This window comes from Crocuta crocuta, unplaced genomic scaffold (genome assembly GCF_008692635.1).
Source record: "Crocuta crocuta isolate KB4526 unplaced genomic scaffold, BGI_CrCroc_1.0 scaffold317, whole genome shotgun sequence".
Lineage (NCBI taxonomy): Eukaryota > Metazoa > Chordata > Mammalia > Carnivora > Hyaenidae > Crocuta > Crocuta crocuta.
Window position 1 is genome coordinate 6,853,716 of NW_027530984.1, and position 18,358 is coordinate 6,872,073.

The 18,358-nt window shown below is 35.5% G+C and overlaps 1 protein-coding gene across 1 annotated transcript in view; it reads left to right on the plus strand.

The window, feature by feature from the left end:
* KCNC2 (potassium voltage-gated channel subfamily C member 2) overlaps nucleotides 1–17,593 on the plus strand; it is a 190,197-nt gene extending 172,604 nt beyond the window's left edge. Inside the window, 3 exon segments of the mRNA XM_077770235.1 lie at nucleotides 6,462–7,389; nucleotides 9,457–9,621; nucleotides 16,483–17,593. Coding sequence (XP_077626361.1) covers nucleotides 6,462–7,389; nucleotides 9,457–9,621; nucleotides 16,483–16,592 — 1,203 coding nt within the window. The 3' untranslated portion in view covers nucleotides 16,593–17,593.
* The last annotated feature ends 765 nt before the right edge of the window (nucleotides 17,594–18,358 follow it).

Consider the following 18,358-nt stretch of genomic DNA (forward strand, 5'->3'; position numbering starts at 1 on the left):
CCTGTAAGAGTTTGTGGTCTTATCACAGGGGAAAAGGAAGAGAGAGATGGCAATGTGATTTTCTTCTTCAACTCCTTGATAAGATTCCATTAACAGAATGAATGGAAGCTACTAAAGGCAATGTTTGGACCTACAGACCAGTTCAATTTGCTCCTGCTATAAATTTGGCTTTTATTTTTTGCTTCAATATGCATATTTTATTATTTCATTTCTGTTATTTCCTTCCTCTCACATCATTTTTATTCCCACTAGAATGTGGTCTACCTTATTATTTTGTTCACGTATTTATTCTTTCATTAATTCTTTCATCCTTCTATCCAGCCAGCCAGCCATCCTAAATACTAACCACTGTGCCAAAAGCAGGAGCTATAAAAATGAAAACGACATCATTTTATTCCTTACAGCAGTTTCCAGTTCCGTGGAGAAAAACAAATAAAACCTCTTCCCCACTCCCTGCCATTTCTTTCCTTTTTAATTTCTTTTACTTAATACTATTCAGTCTAACCTCGTATTTACCCATTTTGGCTTACCTTAGTGAGTTAGAAAATAAAAGAAAACAAAACAAAACAAGACATTTTCTGTATCCAAGTCTCTTAAAATTCAGTTCAACTGAAGTGTACAAATTCCTTGATAATGGATTCCAAGTGTTACCTCCAGGTGACTCTAGGTCTTCAAGGCTTCTGGGGTCACCTTTTCATCTGGTAGTCAAATTAAGTTCCCAATAAACTGAGCTTCTATCCTTCATTACATGGAGAGATCATTCTCTCCCAATATCTCTCACAAGGGCTATGTTTCTCCAGATTACCTTTTACTCTTATTTAGCACTCTCCTATGTTTTTGAACCTCACTGTATCTTGCATCCATGGTCGACTGCTCCTCTCTTTTTGTCTTACCATGGCTCAATCCCTTCATCACTCGAAGCACCATCAACACCAAGTTCTCTTGTACAACCATCTTTTGCTGAATGAATAGCAGAGCAAGCAGCTTCTTAAAATTTGGTATTCTCTCTCAGTGTCCCAAAGTTCTGCTGCTGCACAGCGCCATGATCTGTCACTTGCTTGCTGCTTCCCATTATGGGACTTTCCTCTTTCTCAGAGGCCTTTCTCGTTTCTTTCTCTCTGGATTTCAGCTTTCTTCCAACCTTCCCACTTTTAAGTTGACAGAAGACAACCTCTAATTTCCCATCATGCTATTATGAAGAATGCTTTGGTTTTCTGTTACGATCTTCCCATTCTAGGCCATTTCTAGTGTCTTTAACCTTTATATATAAAAAATAGCCTATCTAGCTTGTTTTTTTTTTTAAGCAAAACAATCATTTACTTCTGAAATGAATGTCTCTTTCCCACAATGACAGTTTGTATCTTTTTTTCTACTTTTTTATTTTCTTACTATATAATATACACCACGGCAGAATTACAAAATCCTTAAAAACGAAAGATATACAGAACTATCAAAATTATAATGAATAATAATAAAAATACAAAATCACTATGTAGTTCTTTAAATAATGCTAATGAAAATATTGATAAATTAAAGTTCCAAGCAACTTGTAAAAACACTGACAACTTTTGGCTTTCAAAGTTTTGTGTCTTAGAATTGTGTATATATAGAGGCTGTTCAATTCCTTTGTTTCCTCACAAATATTTGTGTAGAAGCCAGAATTATGTCACAACTCACACTCAAAGACACACACACACACACACACACGCATACATACACAGGAACAATCATTCAATAATGTAGGAGACAGTGAACTGTTCTTATTAATGTTTAGGAAGATTCTTTTAAGAGTCTACAAATGCTTACAATTTAGAATCTTCTCCAATTCATTTAATAATGAATTATCAATAATTAATAATGTATTATCAAGTTGAAAAAACATTGAAACAGTGTTTTTCGAACTTTAATATGCATAGCAATCACTACAAAAGCTTGTTGAATGCAAATTCCCTCTCTCCAAACCTGAGAATCTGTGTCTGATGTCTGGGTGAGGAATTCATATTTGTGTAAGCTCCCTAGTTATATGCTAATGAATGTGACTAAACTTCTTTTCTAGGAATATGGGTGGGAAAGATATCAATTAATTAATTAATTATTATTTTAGTTAGTTGATATACAGTGCAATATTGGTTTTAGGAGTAGAATTCAGTGATTCATCACTTACATACAACACCTAGTGCTCATCATAACAAGTGCCCTCCTTTTATAAAATATTTATTTATTCATTTTGCGGGCAGTGGGGAGAGAGAAAGAGAGAGAGAATCCCAAGCAGGCCCTGCACTGTCAGCACTGAGTCCAACATTGTGCTCAGTCTCACAAATCTTTAGATCATGACCTGAGCCAAAATCAAGAGGTGGACACTTAACCAACTGAGCCACCCAGATGCCCCAACAAGTGCCCTTTCTAATACCTATCACCCATCTAGCCCGTTTCCCACCCACCTCCCTCCGTCAATCCTGTTTGTTCTCTATCTTTAAGAGTCTCTTGTGGTTTGTTTCTCACTCTTCTCTTCCCCCCCCTTCCCATATGTTCATCTGTTTTGTTTCTTAAATTCCACATATGAGTGAAATCATATGGTATTTGTCTTTCTCTGATTGACTTATTTCTCTTAGCATAATACATTCTAGCTCCATCCATGTCATTGCAAATGAGAAGATTTCATTCATTTTGATGGCTGAGTAATATTCCACTGTATATATATACCACATCTTATTTATCTATTCATCAGTTGATAGACATTTGGGCTCTCTCTGTAGTTTGGCTAGTGTTAATAATGCTGCTACAAACATGTACCCTCCCCCCTAAATCAGTATTTCCATATCCTTTGGGTAAATACCTACTACTGCAATTGTTGGACAATAAGGTAGTTCTATTTTTACTTTTTTTGAGTACCCTCCATACTGTTCTCCAGAGTGGCCGCACCAGTTTGCATTCCCACCAGCAGTGCAAAAGGGTTCCTCTGTCTCCACATCTTTGCCAACACATGTTGTTTCTTGTGTTGTTGATTTTAACCATTCTGACAGGTGTGAGGTGAGTATCTCACCATGGTTTTGATTTGTAGTTCCCTGATGATAAGTGATGTTGAGCATCTTTGCATATGTCTCTTAGCCACCTGAATGTCTTCTTTAGAAAAGTGTCTATTCATATCTTCTGTGGGTGGATAATTAAAATGGGTAATTTAACAAGGTGATTCATGTTACTTAAATTCCAGCCCCCAACTGTAGTACCTTATGACTCTGTTGACCTTTTTCTGACAACATAATAGCTCATTGAACAAACATAAACATCAGGCTCTAGTAGTTTTTAATTGAGATAATAATTATATATTTTTAAATTATACTAAAATATAAACAATTACGATTTCTAGTGTTTGCATAGTACTTGAAATTAAAAACCATTTTAACATATATCTTTTATTTTTACTTCATCCCAAACATTGGGGCTGCTACAATAATTTAAGACAAGTGAACTCTAAAGGTCTCCCAATAAGCCATCAAGTCCAAAGGAGGACCACCAGCAATCAAACTGCTTTAAAGTCTCCTTATAGCCTCATTTCGAAACCTAGGTAAATATTTCTAGTTTATTTAAAGCTCTTTCGGAAAAAAGGTTAACGTTTATAAAGCCAGGGCCTCTGTGCTAACTTGGGCTTTAATCATCGCAATTTGTGCAAAAGAGGCAGATTTGGAAAACCTGCTCCTGTGGTGTTACAGTAAAGGCATCACTTGAGAAAGAGAGATTGAAAGATTGAAAAAGTCCAGATGTTTTGTTAAAATTTCCTACTGTGTTATGTGTAGGTCTCCCCTTTCCATCAGGTTAGCCTTCATTTATCCCTCAAATTTCAGTCTATTGATATTTTGTCAGAGGTTTCTATGACTCCTCAGTCTAAATAAAGCCATGTTTTTGAGTCTTTCTGTACTTCATTGCATTTATCATAATTGTAATTATATAATTTTGCATGGTTAATTATTTAATGTCCGTGTCTCAAACAGATTGCAAATTCCTCGAACACAGGGATTGTGTTTTGTTAACTGCTGTTAAATTGAAGCCATAGCCCTATGGCCTGGCACAGAGAGGCACCTAATTCATACCTGAATGGATGAATGAAGAGTAGGAAAATGTTCCCTCATAAAAGGTCCCCGTGTTCTGTTCAGAGTACCCTTGAAAACTGTCTTTGTTGTTTGGGAGGTAGGCTGGGAAGCTAGGACAGATTTTGAGAGAGCAGTGCTGGGAAGTCCCACTCAATCCTACTGAATGTATGTGGAGAGAGTTTGAGACTGCAAAGTTACCTGAAAAAATGCTGACTGAGGAACACGAGAAGCATAAAATAAAATTGCAGTTTGCTTTAACTGCCTTATATTGTGTACCTGTCTCGTAGATAGTATGTGTGCACTAAAACTTTTGACACTTCATCTGAAATATTGGAGACTAGATGTGAATGGGGGAGCATGTGGGGAGTGGCTGGGGACTGGCTTGGTCGGAGTCAATATATACACAGCAGCAGGGATCTAATGACAAAAGATTTCAGGGGGAATCAGAAACAAACATGACTCTCAAATCTCTAGATAAAATTGTGATTACATTAAGAAGTAACACATGCATCAAGGATAATTGATTCTCCCTCTGAAAGATACCATCTTCTAAAACATCAAGAAGGTCTTAGTGATACTGTTGCAACAAGTAGTGGATTCAAAAAAGAACTGTACATTTATTTGGGCAAAGGGAAAGCTGAGTGAAAACATGTTAGTATCTTGCCTTATGTCTGGGAAAAGATAGTGAAATCGTAATGTCAAAACCAATGCAAATGATGATATGCACAGGGGAATAAGGCAAAACCATGAAAATGGCATGCTTTATAATTCTATATGAATTATGTATCAACTGACTGTTCCACTGCATAGAAACAATTTCAGAATTTGAGGTGGTTCTTTAAGGCAGATAGCATCCTAAGATTTTTTTTTTAGTCCTTTTGTATATCTCTTACATTGAAACTTAACCAGGAAAAAAAAAAGAGGTAGTTTCAATCTCTTCTTGAAACTTGGATCTTTTCAATGGTATGGGTGAAAAATAAATATTAGGGGACAGTTTTGGGATTTGGATATACCCCAATATTTCCAAGAAAGGGCTACCCTCCACTTGAATGATGACCTCTTGTTCCTACATAATTAATTAGTTTGGATATTCAAGGGACACTCTCTTGGTGCTCATTACACATGCTAAGTCTGAGGGCATTATCAGAGAGCACTAGAACTCCTCCAGCTTCTTTGAAAGCCTCTGGTACTGACTGCCACGGTACCATTCACTCAGACAACTGGGTGTTGGATTTTCAGAGCTTGAACATTAAGAAGTATGTGATCCCAAGATATATAGCTGTTTCAACATATTTGTATTCAACGTGTGAGAGTTTGGTAGTTAACAAAACAGTTGGGAGCTAACCTTATCAGGTTAGTGTGTTAGGTCTATCACTTTGTTATCTTAAGTTTTGGAAAAGTAGCTTAAACTCTGTGCTAATATTGCGGAACTGTAAAATATGGTAGTAGTAGTGTTGTTATGAGTATGGATATGAGTTAATTACATAATTTGTTTCTTTGAATGTCTGGCACTAGTAGGAACTATATAAGTAAGAACATTTATTATTATTATTGTGTATTAGTAGATGCATGTATTAACATATTAAGGACTGAAGAAATGAACTAAAAGGTTGAATAAGAAAAATCCTGAAATGTTATAGCATGATACTGTAACACTTGGAGTTCTTTTTCAGGTGAGAAAGAAAATTGTCTTTTAATTTGCTCCTTAACTCTTTTCTCTCTCTTCAGTCTTGTTGCCTATTCCTCTTCCCTAGATTTGTTCTTTTGAACAAATCTCCACCTTAAGTTAATACAATTTCACTGTAACATAGCTCAAAAATTTTTTTTTCATGTCCATACCTCATGACAACTTGAGCATTTTATTTATAGCTAAAAACCTCCAGTTAAATTTGGATGGCTTCCAAACTCCCATCAGTATGAACTGTGCCTTATATTTATGGATGTAAAACTTGATCTAATACATGAAGATTTCTAGGATTAGAAATAATATCTGGAGCCACTCTCTACATTTATTTATTTTTTTTCAGCCAGTTGCCCTTTAACACTGTTTTGGATTTTTATACTTTCGTAACAGGAATATTTTCTTATACAAAAGAGTCAAGAAATCATTTTCCAACATAAAGGAAAAGTTTTTGCCTATATAAACAGAAAACAGCACTTGAAACACATTATGTGTGCAACTCTAATTAATGATAGCTACATATCTCTTCTTTCACTTGAGTAACATCCCAAGCAAATTCTCCAAAATCTCCAAATATGCTTTTATTCTTTTTCATCTGCAGGAATCGATGCTCTTAGATTTGGATCAAACTATATTATATTTCAGATCACTCTCTGTTTCTTTCTTTATTTCTCCCCCCTTCCCCACTACAGTTTATTGCTTTTGCTTCTTTATTCTTCATCCTGGTTTCAATCACAACCTTTTGCCTGGAGACACATGAAGCTTTCAATATCGTTAAAAACAAGACAGAACCAGTCATCAATGGCTCAAGTGTTGTTCTACAATATGAAATCGAAACGGATCCTGCCTTGACGTATGTAGAAGGAGTGTGTGTGGTGTGGTTTACTTTTGAATTTTTAGTCCGTATCATTTTTTCCCCTAATAAACTTGAATTCATCAAAAATCTCTTGAATATCATTGACTTTGTGGCCATCCTACCCTTCTACTTAGAGGTGGGACTCAGTGGGCTGTCGTCCAAAGCTGCTAAAGATGTACTTGGCTTCCTCAGGGTGGTAAGATTTGTGAGAATCCTGAGAATCTTCAAGCTCACCCGCCATTTTGTGGGTCTGAGGGTGCTTGGACACACTCTTCGAGCTAGTACTAATGAATTTTTGCTGCTGATAATCTTCCTGGCTCTAGGAGTTTTGATATTTGCTACTATGATCTACTATGCCGAGAGAGTAGGAGCTCAACCTAATGACCCTTCAGCTAGTGAGCACACGCAGTTTAAAAACATTCCAATTGGCTTCTGGTGGGCTGTAGTGACCATGACTACATTGGGCTATGGGGATATGTACCCCCAAACATGGTCAGGGATGCTGGTGGGAGCCTTGTGTGCTCTGGCTGGAGTGCTGACAATAGCCATGCCAGTGCCTGTCATTGTCAACAACTTTGGAATGTACTACTCCTTGGCAATGGCGAAGCAGAAACTTCCAAGGAAAAGAAAGAAGCACATCCCTCCTGCCCCTCAGGCAAGCTCACCTACTTTTTGCAAGACAGAATTAAATATGGCCTGCAATAGCACACAGGGTGATACGTGTCTTGGCAAAGACAATCGGCATCTGGAACATAACAGATCAGGTAAGGCACAATTTCAAATGCATGCCATTAAATACTTTATAGACCAGTATGTCCCTTAGGTAGAAGGCAACCATTTTCATTCTCTGTAAACGTTCATGAGTTTTCAGTTCTACTCCTTTGCAAAACATGTGTTTGTATCAGGCTTGTAGATAGCTAGACTGTGGACTGTAGCTTTTCTCAGTAGGTTCCAAGTAGAAGCCTGCATAGCTGGTCTATAGAGTTTTCCTGCTTTAGTGGGAATGCCCTCTGCTGATGGTGCCAATATTTTCTTTTGCCTGTTTGTTGCTCTTGTGCCAATGTTTCTTTGTTCCCCTGCACGATGTGATGGTATGATATTGGCCATTTTCCATCTTTCATTCTCAAAATGTTGATTTCCGTATCATTTGGCTCGGTGTGTTTGTCTCAGTTTTATCTCTGCCACATGGGGCCATGCATCTCAACCTAATTCACAAGAAGCAGTTACTTAAAAAGAATGGATGCTTATATTTCAAAAGCCTGAACACAAAAAAGGTGATATGGAAGATAGCCATTTTGATACTACACATTGTCCCTAGTAATATTCGGGAGGGTTGATTACATTCTCATGATTGTTAACTTAGGAAAGATATCCAGTATTATCCATTTAGACTGGGTAAGATGCTATGTAATATAATAAACTCACCATTATTCTGGAGATAGATGATCTGCTTTTTCTAATCAATGGCACAGGTGAATTTCCCTGTGGATTTCCTTTTATATGCACTATACATTGGACACTCTGTTCCCTCCCAAAATGAATTTCGGGTGATTCACTGCTGAATCCCTACTCCTCTCCATTGCTATAGATAATCTAGAGGACTTGACTGTAAATTGATATTCATTCTGCCGAAGTGATAGGCAGTAGTGTCCTCTCTAGTTTATTGTGTGTGGTCCAGATGAAATATTTTGTAGATTAAACAATTTAGTTAGCTTTGAGCCCACTATGAAAATTTAAGATATGTGCATTCCTGTAACTTACATACATGTAATCTTTTTCTTGTAAAAAAATATTTATGATAATCCCATGTGAATACTTTTGCATAATTTAGAAATAACATCAATCACACAGAGCAAGCAAACAAACAAAAAAGGCAGGTAACATTTCCATAGGTCCCTTCATTAGCTTCCAGAAGTTTTTGCAAAGTAAATGGGGGGAAAATGTGGCTGGAACTAAACTGCTTTTTTAAAGATTTTATTCATAAAGATCCTTTTGTTCATTTAGTACACTGTTCTGCAGATTCTGTCAATATATCTGAAAACTGTTAGGCCAAGAATGTCTATGAATTGTGAAATTTAGTTGATGTTGGTCTCATCAGACTGTTCTCAGAGTACCTGTGCAGAGTCCTTATGAAGGACATGGAAAAAGAGGAGAAACTCTCAGCCTGGATAAATATTGTTATAACAAGCTAGCATCTAGGCCAATAGGATGCAAACGTCTTTGGCAAGCATATAGACGTAAACAGTTGTTTCAAGGGCATTTGGAGAAGTTAATTTTATTCCATCGTTATGTTCAAAAAATTTGTTTTCAGTTCAAAAAGGAGAACCTGGACATAAAGTGAGATTTTGGATTATTTTTGTTAATATTTGGGGGGAAATTACTTTCAGCAAATATTAAAAGCCTGTGCCTTAAAGAACTCAAAGACAAATATGTACCTAGGAGTTTTTCCTTAAATAGGCTCCACTTCTAAAGATTCCTATTCACAGTAACTAGAAAGCATGTCAAAAAACTTAAGATATTAATGTGTGTGCTACTTCATTATCACACTTATTTTGAATTCATATTAGTTCTGTGAAAGTCAGTTTCCTATTATATGGAATCCAAAATGGAATTAAAATTTTCCAAAGAACATTCCTCTCCTTTTCAGTACATTTCCATTTCTTCCATGTAAATTTTTGTAATGAGTGATGAAAATCCTTTTTCTTATCATGATGTGATTACTGTGTTTTGTATATGGAGTGACTGTACTATGGACATTCAGTGTAAACTCTTTGTACTGTCTCATTTCCTCATCCATCACTGTCTGTCAATGGGCATGGTGCTGTGACCAGTGTTATCAGGTGACGACAGTACAGGAAGTGAGCCGCCATTATCACCCCCAGAAAGGCTCCCCATCAGACGCTCTAGTACCAGAGACAAAAACAGAAGAGGGGAAACATGTTTCCTACTGACGACAGGTGATTACACGTGTGCTTCTGATGGAGGGATCAGGAAAGGTAGGCATGCATTTAATCAGATCCTAACAGGTGACTTAGAAATTAAGTGCTACGAATACATGGAGTGATATAAATGCTCTTTCATCAATTTTTAGGAAAGACTGCATGCAGTGTTTCACATTCCTCATCACCTCTTTTCTCATTATAAACATTTAAATACATATCATAACAGCACACTTGACATATCTAAAAGTTATTTCATCTTTCTTTCTTTCTTTCTCTTTCTTTCTTTCTTTCTTTCTTTCATTCACTCATGTTTTTAGTTTTCCATTTGTCTCTGGGAAGAATTGTAATGGGGCATTTAAAAATTAAGTTGCTCATTTAATTATTTTAATATACTCAGTAGTCTTTAAAAGTTATCCTTTAAATTACAAGTAATAAAACTCACTAATTGGCTTCGCTCTATGCATATATTTGATAAGTAATTGATGAAACAATAGGACTTTCTTTCAAACAAAAGCTTTACACATTCTTTAATTAAATCTCTTATCAAGTATTTGGGCAGTCTTTGCCATGATTTATCTGAATGTCAGAAGGTCAAGAAGATATAACGTCCCCGGCCATATAAGACAGTATACCCAATCACTTTAAAGGCTACTTATGTACTTATAAAATGTGCTACAGAATTTCTCTTCAAGGCAATACTAATAATTTTATTACTATTTTCAACCCACATTGAACCGTGCCTTGCATACAGAAAATACTCTATAAACATTTTAGGCATCTTGGCCAAGGAATATAACAGTATTGAAGCACCACGCCATCAAATGCTTCCAGTTTTCTAGATTATGTCATTGTCTCTGACCATTCCGTAGGTGTTGCTTTTTGGTTTTGTTTTGAGTAAACTTTACAGAACTCAGGCCAATTGGGCCCTTTTCCCCCTCCTTAAGAAATCATTCTGTGACATTACCTACCCTGGCCAAAGGCTGATATGCTCTTTGATTACTCCTACTTTGATAATTCCATTTGCTTTATTGCTATGATTCTCTTTCTCTGTTTGTTGACAGAATTGAGAAAGAACTATAATAATTTCTTATGCAATGTACTGAATTTGAATGAAAAACCAGTCTCTAAAACTTTCATATTAGTGTAACTGTGTTTTAAAAATACAGCACTTTTTGCTATTCATTGCAGTTTCTTCCAATTGAATACTTTAACATTTTAAACCTTAAATATTTTGTGATCTCTTCGAAATGTCTCATTACCCATATGGTACTCCTCTTTCATTGCTTCTGAACACTTTGTATTGTCCTACCTCCATGCCTTTGATCTCAAAAGAGAAGACAAAATCTTCTTTTATTTCTTCAGTATGTAATATTATAAATACTTCTTCATTTCAGTTACTTCCATTCCTCTGCATCTATTCTTTGCACCAAAATGTATTTCAATTATCTGAATATGTTTGATTGTTTGCTATTTTACATTTAAATATTAACTGCTAGAACAATTTTTTAAATATTTTATGAAGATAGTTAATATCTTATCATAGTACTTATGCAAAATGTATATACATACATTAGCTAATGATAATAATATAGGACTAATAATTTATTGCTATAAATTATATTTTAAGTACATTACATATGTTAACCCACTATATATGTGTATATATATGTATATATATGTATATGTGTATTTATATGTAATGTGTGGTTACATTTATATACATTTTGGACATCATGTGATAAAGTATCACATGTAGTATTTATATTAAAGTTACATGGTTAAGAACTTAGTTAACTTTTTTTCCTTCCACTGTCAGGCAATATTTGAATTTTAAACTGTGAAAGGAGATCACATATGAAAAAATACTTTGCAAGTTATAAAGCACTATGCAAACATAGAATTTTTCTTTAAAATGCAAAGTTTCATGAGCAAAGCAATTAATAAGATATTTAGTTTGTATGGAAAAGTTGTACATGAAATTCTATTTTACAAACACAAAATTATCTTTAACAATGAACACATCTTTGAAAATTCATCTATGGGCTTTTATTCTTTGTCATTTCTCACCATATTCAACCTCTTTTTTCATTCTTGCTTAGTTTTTTTACACTTTTGCAGTTTTTTTTCTCCCAGGCCTTGTAACTATTTCAGCTAACTTCACTAAATTTTCTTGGTGTGCTGTCTTGTCATGTTTATCAGGAATCTACTCATTTCTTCTCTTGTTTCTTTTTATGTAGATCATAGATTTCTCCTAATACTCTTATTCAAGCATTTATTTCCTATATGATCTCTTTTTTATGTTTCAAGTTGGTCTCTCAACTGATTTGATTTTAGAGTGCTGAAAATTCTCCCCTGTATAGATGAAAAGAAATTACAAGATTCCCACTGAATTGTGTTTCAACCAACAAATATGAATATACTTGGGCATACATTAAGAAAACTTATGGATTCCCTGTAAGAGTGAACTCCCAGTACTTATAACCTATGTTTTTTTTTACGTAGTAGTTTTTGGGAAATCATTATATACACAAAATCATACCCATTGTTAGTACATGGTTAGGCAGTTTCAATATTTTACCAAGTGAGCACATGCTCTTGAGAACCATATAATAGGCACATTTTGTATTTAGATGCCAATTCCAAGTAGGTTCAATATTGCTTATTTTCATGAACTTTATTTTTAACCATGCCACTCAATAAAAAAGCTTGCTTAAGCAAAACCTTTTCAAATTTTGTATCAGAAATGAACCTACAGAGTAAAAATATATATATTCAATAAGTAACGAATAATTTTACTAAATATTTGTGATTAAATTAGAAGGGAAGTCTTTTCAAATTAATACTGAAATTATAGTTAGTGAAAGTCAAGGGACTTATAAACAGAACAGATAATATTTTTGTTAAAAACTGTAATTCAGAATAATAATTAAACATTAAGAATGGCAACCAAGATTTACATATATAAAACTGTCAAGTAAATTTTTACCTTCTTGGAGGTCCTATAGGGAGATTACACGGTCAGCTAGGATAAATTATTCTTCCTATAATGCCCAAAGTTATACTTCCAATTTCTTTATGGAAGAGCAGTCCCATTACTAGCTCTTCAAGCACATGGAGGTCCCTTTGTAGGGACAAATTATCTACAATTCTTTTTTAATTATTTAAGACATCTTCTTATTAAGTATTCCGTCATCCACTAGAATAGAATGAAATGTATATTGCCTCCGGTGTTTTATATCTCTAAATACTAACAGAACTTAATTGGCAGATAATCCTCTCATTAGCAAAAAAGATGTCCTAAGAACTCTACCATAGTTAATGGATGGCATAAATTCCCATATACAAAATCTCCTAGAAGACCTCTAGTCCACTGATAGTTTCTATCTATGTGCATGGGGAGGGATGTTTCTGTTCAGCCTAGCTTCACCCACAGTAGAGCAGTTATTACAGTCTGTGTCCGTTCTTGTACTGGCTGCTGAAAAATCAAATAATCACTAACTCGCTGAAAACGTATCTTCTTTCCTAGTGAAAGGAGGAGAGATAGTATTAGCTTCTTCCCCAGAAGTTCCATGAAAATATAGAATTAAAAAAATAAGTACCTGAGAGGAACACGGAGAAACACAAAAGGCACATTTTCTTTAATCGTGCACACTGAGGGCTAATCAGAGCCCAAGGAATATGTCCCGAGTCTAAGGAATACATGAAGTTTAGTGAAGTTGTATCCACTTGCTCAGCTTTGACTGAGAGAATTTTATTTTCCTGTTCGACAACACTTTTTTTTTCAGTGGACCTGTCAGAATATTTATTTCCTGACTATTTTTTCTTTTGCCTGACTCCCTACATTTATTTCTCGACTACTTTTTCAATCAGTAGTTGTCCTGCTTTTAAGACAGTTCACTTCTAACTTTACATAGCACTAACCATCCCCCACTGAACTACCTCTACTCTTTTTCTAATAAATAATGCTACAACATATGAATCCTCCCAAAGGTGACTTTGATGGGGATGTTGCTTGAGTGGCTAAGGAAACCCCTGGGGTGAAGCTTGTGAGGAGGATCTTTTATTCTGCAAGTCTATGACAATCACATACAGATGATTAGAATGCAAGATAATAGAAAGAAAAAGTGAATTACAATCAAATGGTTCTCAATTCCTGGCAGTGGAGAGCTAACTGAAAACATCGTATAATAACGTTCAGACTGTAAGTCACTGAAATTATGACTCAATTTATATTTCATTTCCTTCCTTTTTTTCTTTACTCTTTTTTATCCAAAGAATTAGAAATGGGCATTCATTCTACATCACTTAGATAATGGCATCAAATGCCATTATTTAAGAAACATCCTTTTACACTATAAAGCTGGAAAATTAAATATGCTGAAAAAAGAGTTGTCCATTTAAAGTTGATCATGCAATCGCTTCTCGCCTTTTGGCTAAGATCAAGTGTAAAGTTGATCATGCTTATTAGCCTAGTAAACAATAAAAATGAAAAGAAAAAATAGCCCATTTGGTTTTTTTTAGAAACACATCCTGAAATTTAAAAATATTAGCCAAGTTTATATCTTACTTAAGTTGCTTTGCCTGATTCTTAAAAGATTCCTAGTATTTTATATACCAGAATTATATCAATACAAGCTATAGTCTGGGAAAGAATAAATTTTGAAGTATTACATCTATAAGTTGTGATTTAATCTCTTGGGAATGACAGCTGTAATGAGCTTTAGTTTTTTAAATCATAAATGGTCTCAATATTTAATTCTTTGTAAAAAAATTTTTTCCTTGAACTCAAAATAGCACTTTTGATTATCCTGCATGGTATTGTTTGTCTGTGTCTATTTTCTGGTTGAATTCAACTGATGTCTGTGCATTTTTTCATAAAAGGATATGAAAAATCCCGAAGCTTAAACAACATAGCGGGCTTGGCAGGCAATGCTCTGAGGCTGTCTCCAGTAGCATCACCCTACAACTCTCCTTGTCCTCTGAGGCGCCCTCGGTCTCCCATCCCATCTATTTTGTAAACCAAACTGCATCAGTCGGCTAAATTGTATGAATTCAAGTACTTTTTCCCCAAAATGGAAATAAGTAAATGTAGAGTTACTCCAGGCTCCATTAAATACAGTTTCAATCCTGCATGATACTACTATTTGAAGTCAGAAATGCCACTTGGGTAGCTAACAAATCTTATCCTGGCTTTAAAGATTATCTAAAGTAGTGCTACTTCTCCATATTAATTGCCCTGGTCTCCTTTCGCAATAAAATGACAGGTAGTGTCAGATATTGGCCAGTATGCTAATACATAAACATATCTTCAGGGAGATAGAATTAAAACAGTGTGCTTCCAAATGCCAGTCACTTCACTGGACCTTCATTTCTCGTGACTCTAAACCATTTTGAAGATGTTTGGGATCCTATCTTGATTGCATACCACATGACTTTGGTCAGCTCATTTGCATGGACCATCTTGTCTCTGTCACCTGAAAGCAATGTCGCAGAGTTCGGGGACCGTGGATGGCTCAGGATATGTGTACTTGCATCGAACCATCCTGCTGATATGAAAGCACTGGTCAACTGTTCTGCATGTTGAATTGTGGGGCAGGGAGGGCAAGTTTCTCCTTGACATTTTTTTTACCTTATTCTTTGAAAGAAATATTTGTTTTAAACATTAATTTCTTGGTTGATTTACTTTTTTTCAAAAATGCTGTGTTGGAGTTCTGAATGTCTCTGGTTGTTTGCACACAGATAACTGCAAAGAGGTTGTCATTACTGGTTACACGCAAGCTGAGGCCAGAGCTCTTACTTAATGACTTGGGGAAGGCACAAAACATGAGAGAAAGGTAACTGCCAGTCAGGCTTGCATTGTTTAGCCAGAAATTGCTGCTTGGTATTAGAGTCATATATATATTTTTTTCCAGTCCCAGGATTTGTCATGATTTTCAGAGGCGAAGTGCCAAATATGACCCAAAGCTCTCGTGTCTTTTTTTTTTATTCCCTTCCTTTATTTTAATTTATTGACTTTTGTGCAAACATCAAAGATTATTGTTTTCACTCGAGGCTTTTTTTGACCAGCCTTAAATTCCTGACTCACGGGATTAATCAGATTTCCAGGCAGTGTTGAATCAGGTGCTTTGTCCTGTATGACGTTTTGTCTGTCTGTCTTAGCTCCCTGTCTTTAATGTATATGCCATCTGTCTTCATGAAGCACAGAAATGCCTTGATATGATATTCATGATTTTAGTACTGGTTCTTCTCCCCTACCCCCTGCTTTCTCTGCTATTTGGAACAGCCGCTCTGCTATGTGTATACATGGATGGCACCCTGTAGACTACCTAAGTTAATCAGTACTGTGAACCTTTTTGATAAGCAGGATTTAAGCAGCAGTATTACCATTACATTTGGTTGCTCGCTGCAGTGTCAGTTTCTACTACCTAGCAACCAGCATTCATCACTACACTCCAGCAAAACCCCTAGGGAGTTTTATTCAGCCCAAGTGGAAGAAATTCTGTTTACAGCATCCCTATGAATGCAATAGCAATAGTGTGTCTGGTGTATTAGGCATATGAGGGAAGAAAAATGCCATACTATAAATTGAGGGATAAACATTATTATTTCTAAGGCCTTCAGGATCCTTGGGACTGTTGATTAATGCTTAATTCTCATGTTCATTTTTTGTTAGGAAGACAAATGTCATTTTTATTATTGGCCACATAACATCTATTACTCTCTATCTCTAAGTCCTAAAGCATGAACTGCATGTCTGAGATTTTGTACGGCAATGTATTTATCCAGACGTACACATGTGATATTAGGAGATTCAGTGATCCTTTTAATAACGCCACCTTTAGAAAGTTATAATTCCATATAGCTCTATGGTAAAGGAATTAATATACTGTCTGGTGCTGCTGTTATTGACTGCAGTGTTGTACAGAATTTATCATGGATTTTTGACTGCTGAAAAAGGGACAGTGGAATTTAGCCATGCCAAGGACTGTACTGGAAACAGACTTCTGCTGCTCAATGTGCCCTGATGTGACCAGGTCGCACTCGGAAGAGGTCCCTACGTCTTCATGAGGCATCTAAAGCTTGGAAAAGAACTGGCTGGAACTCATTTGGTGCTCCCCATATGAGTGGTCTGCTTGTGGACTGGTCGGTATCCATGAGACAATTGTAAATACCAACATGTGTGCATGGGTCAACAGCTTCAGCCATCTCCCATCCAAGGAAGCCAAATTCATGATCAACATCTCTGAAGCTTCAAGTAAGGCCTATACTTCTGTGAATTGCCCCTCTTGGGTCTGCAGTAGATCCTGCTGTGAATCATACAAGGCAGTGATATTGGTGTAGTATAGATGTGTCTTAATTTCCTTTATTTCTTCTTAATTCCTTTGTTGTTTGAATCCATGAACATTGACTGTATCATTTTTTTATAAACCGCTTATGTTATCTGCTTGTCTTTGTTGTGAAATTTTCAGTGCCTATTTATCAAAACTGACTTGTTTTTAGTCACATATTTGTTTACCTCTGGAGAATCATTATGACTTTAAAAAAAAACTCACCAACGTTATTCATGGTTTAAGTGTTTTGTCATTGTTACCTCAATTATAAATATAACACAAAATAAAATTCTGGCAACGAGAGTATTTTTTTATTAAATGATCAAGGAGTAATGTCAGTATATAGTAGAGTATTAATCAAATTATATCTTAAAATGTATATTTTGCATAAAAGAGATATTCTTCAATCAATTACTTTTTTGTGAGTTTTGTGGCAACCGAAGCTTGTACTCGTATTTGTTTAAAATTGTTGTAGTTTAAACTGTAAGAATTCCTCCTCTTGCTTAATCAGTATTTCTGGAATCGATTAGCTCCCCTGGGATTCTGAATATAATATATAACCTAATTATCAACCCCTGTATTGTGGACGTTTTGTGAACATTTCAAGGTGCATGCACAGCCTTGGTGATAACTGATGGATATGTAATGAACTGAAATGAAGAATAAAAGGCAAATAAGCTGGGGATAAACTTGAATCCTATCTGATTAAATTATTCATATTCTTTTCTTGGCTCTTCTCTTTGTTTTGGCATTTTCAACAGGCTTTACTATTTTTATGCTTCATGGTACCAAGCAGATGCTCACACAGAATACAAAGAATTTGGGATGCAGGGGTTCACAAACATACAGAGCTCTCACTTTCACTCAGGTCTTGGGCATGTAGCCAGTGTTTTCTTCTTCTAAGTGCTCTGCCTGCCTAAGCTTCTTATAATTCTGAGATGGAATTATTATTAACTGTGATACTATCCAATATTTATATGGCATTTTATGACTCCTACTGAATTTTCACTTCTACATTCTACCTTAATCATTACAGTGGTTCTGGAGGTAAATAGGTTTTGTTTTCATTTTAATGATAGTAAAGGTTAAGGATCCGAGAGGGAGAACAGTTTACTGTTTATTTTGCCACAGATAATCTTCTCTGCCATAGTTTCTCACGGTTTTATTATTTACTGAGCCTCTTGTAAATGCCTTATCTTCCAAAGATGGCTTCTGTCTCACTTTTGGGTAATGGACTTCTGTTTTGACAGCACGCCACATATAGCTAACATTCCCTTATACAGTGGGGTTGTGTGTAAGTTTATCCTATAAAAGCTATGGAATTATTAGGTTGAAGGGAAGGGTAAAATGAAAAAGAATTGAGGTTGGCAAATCCAACACTTTCCTATTATGCACCAGTAGAATCTTTCCTTCATCTGAAAATGCTCAGTGTTGATTAAGGGTCTATTAAGAAACTGAGT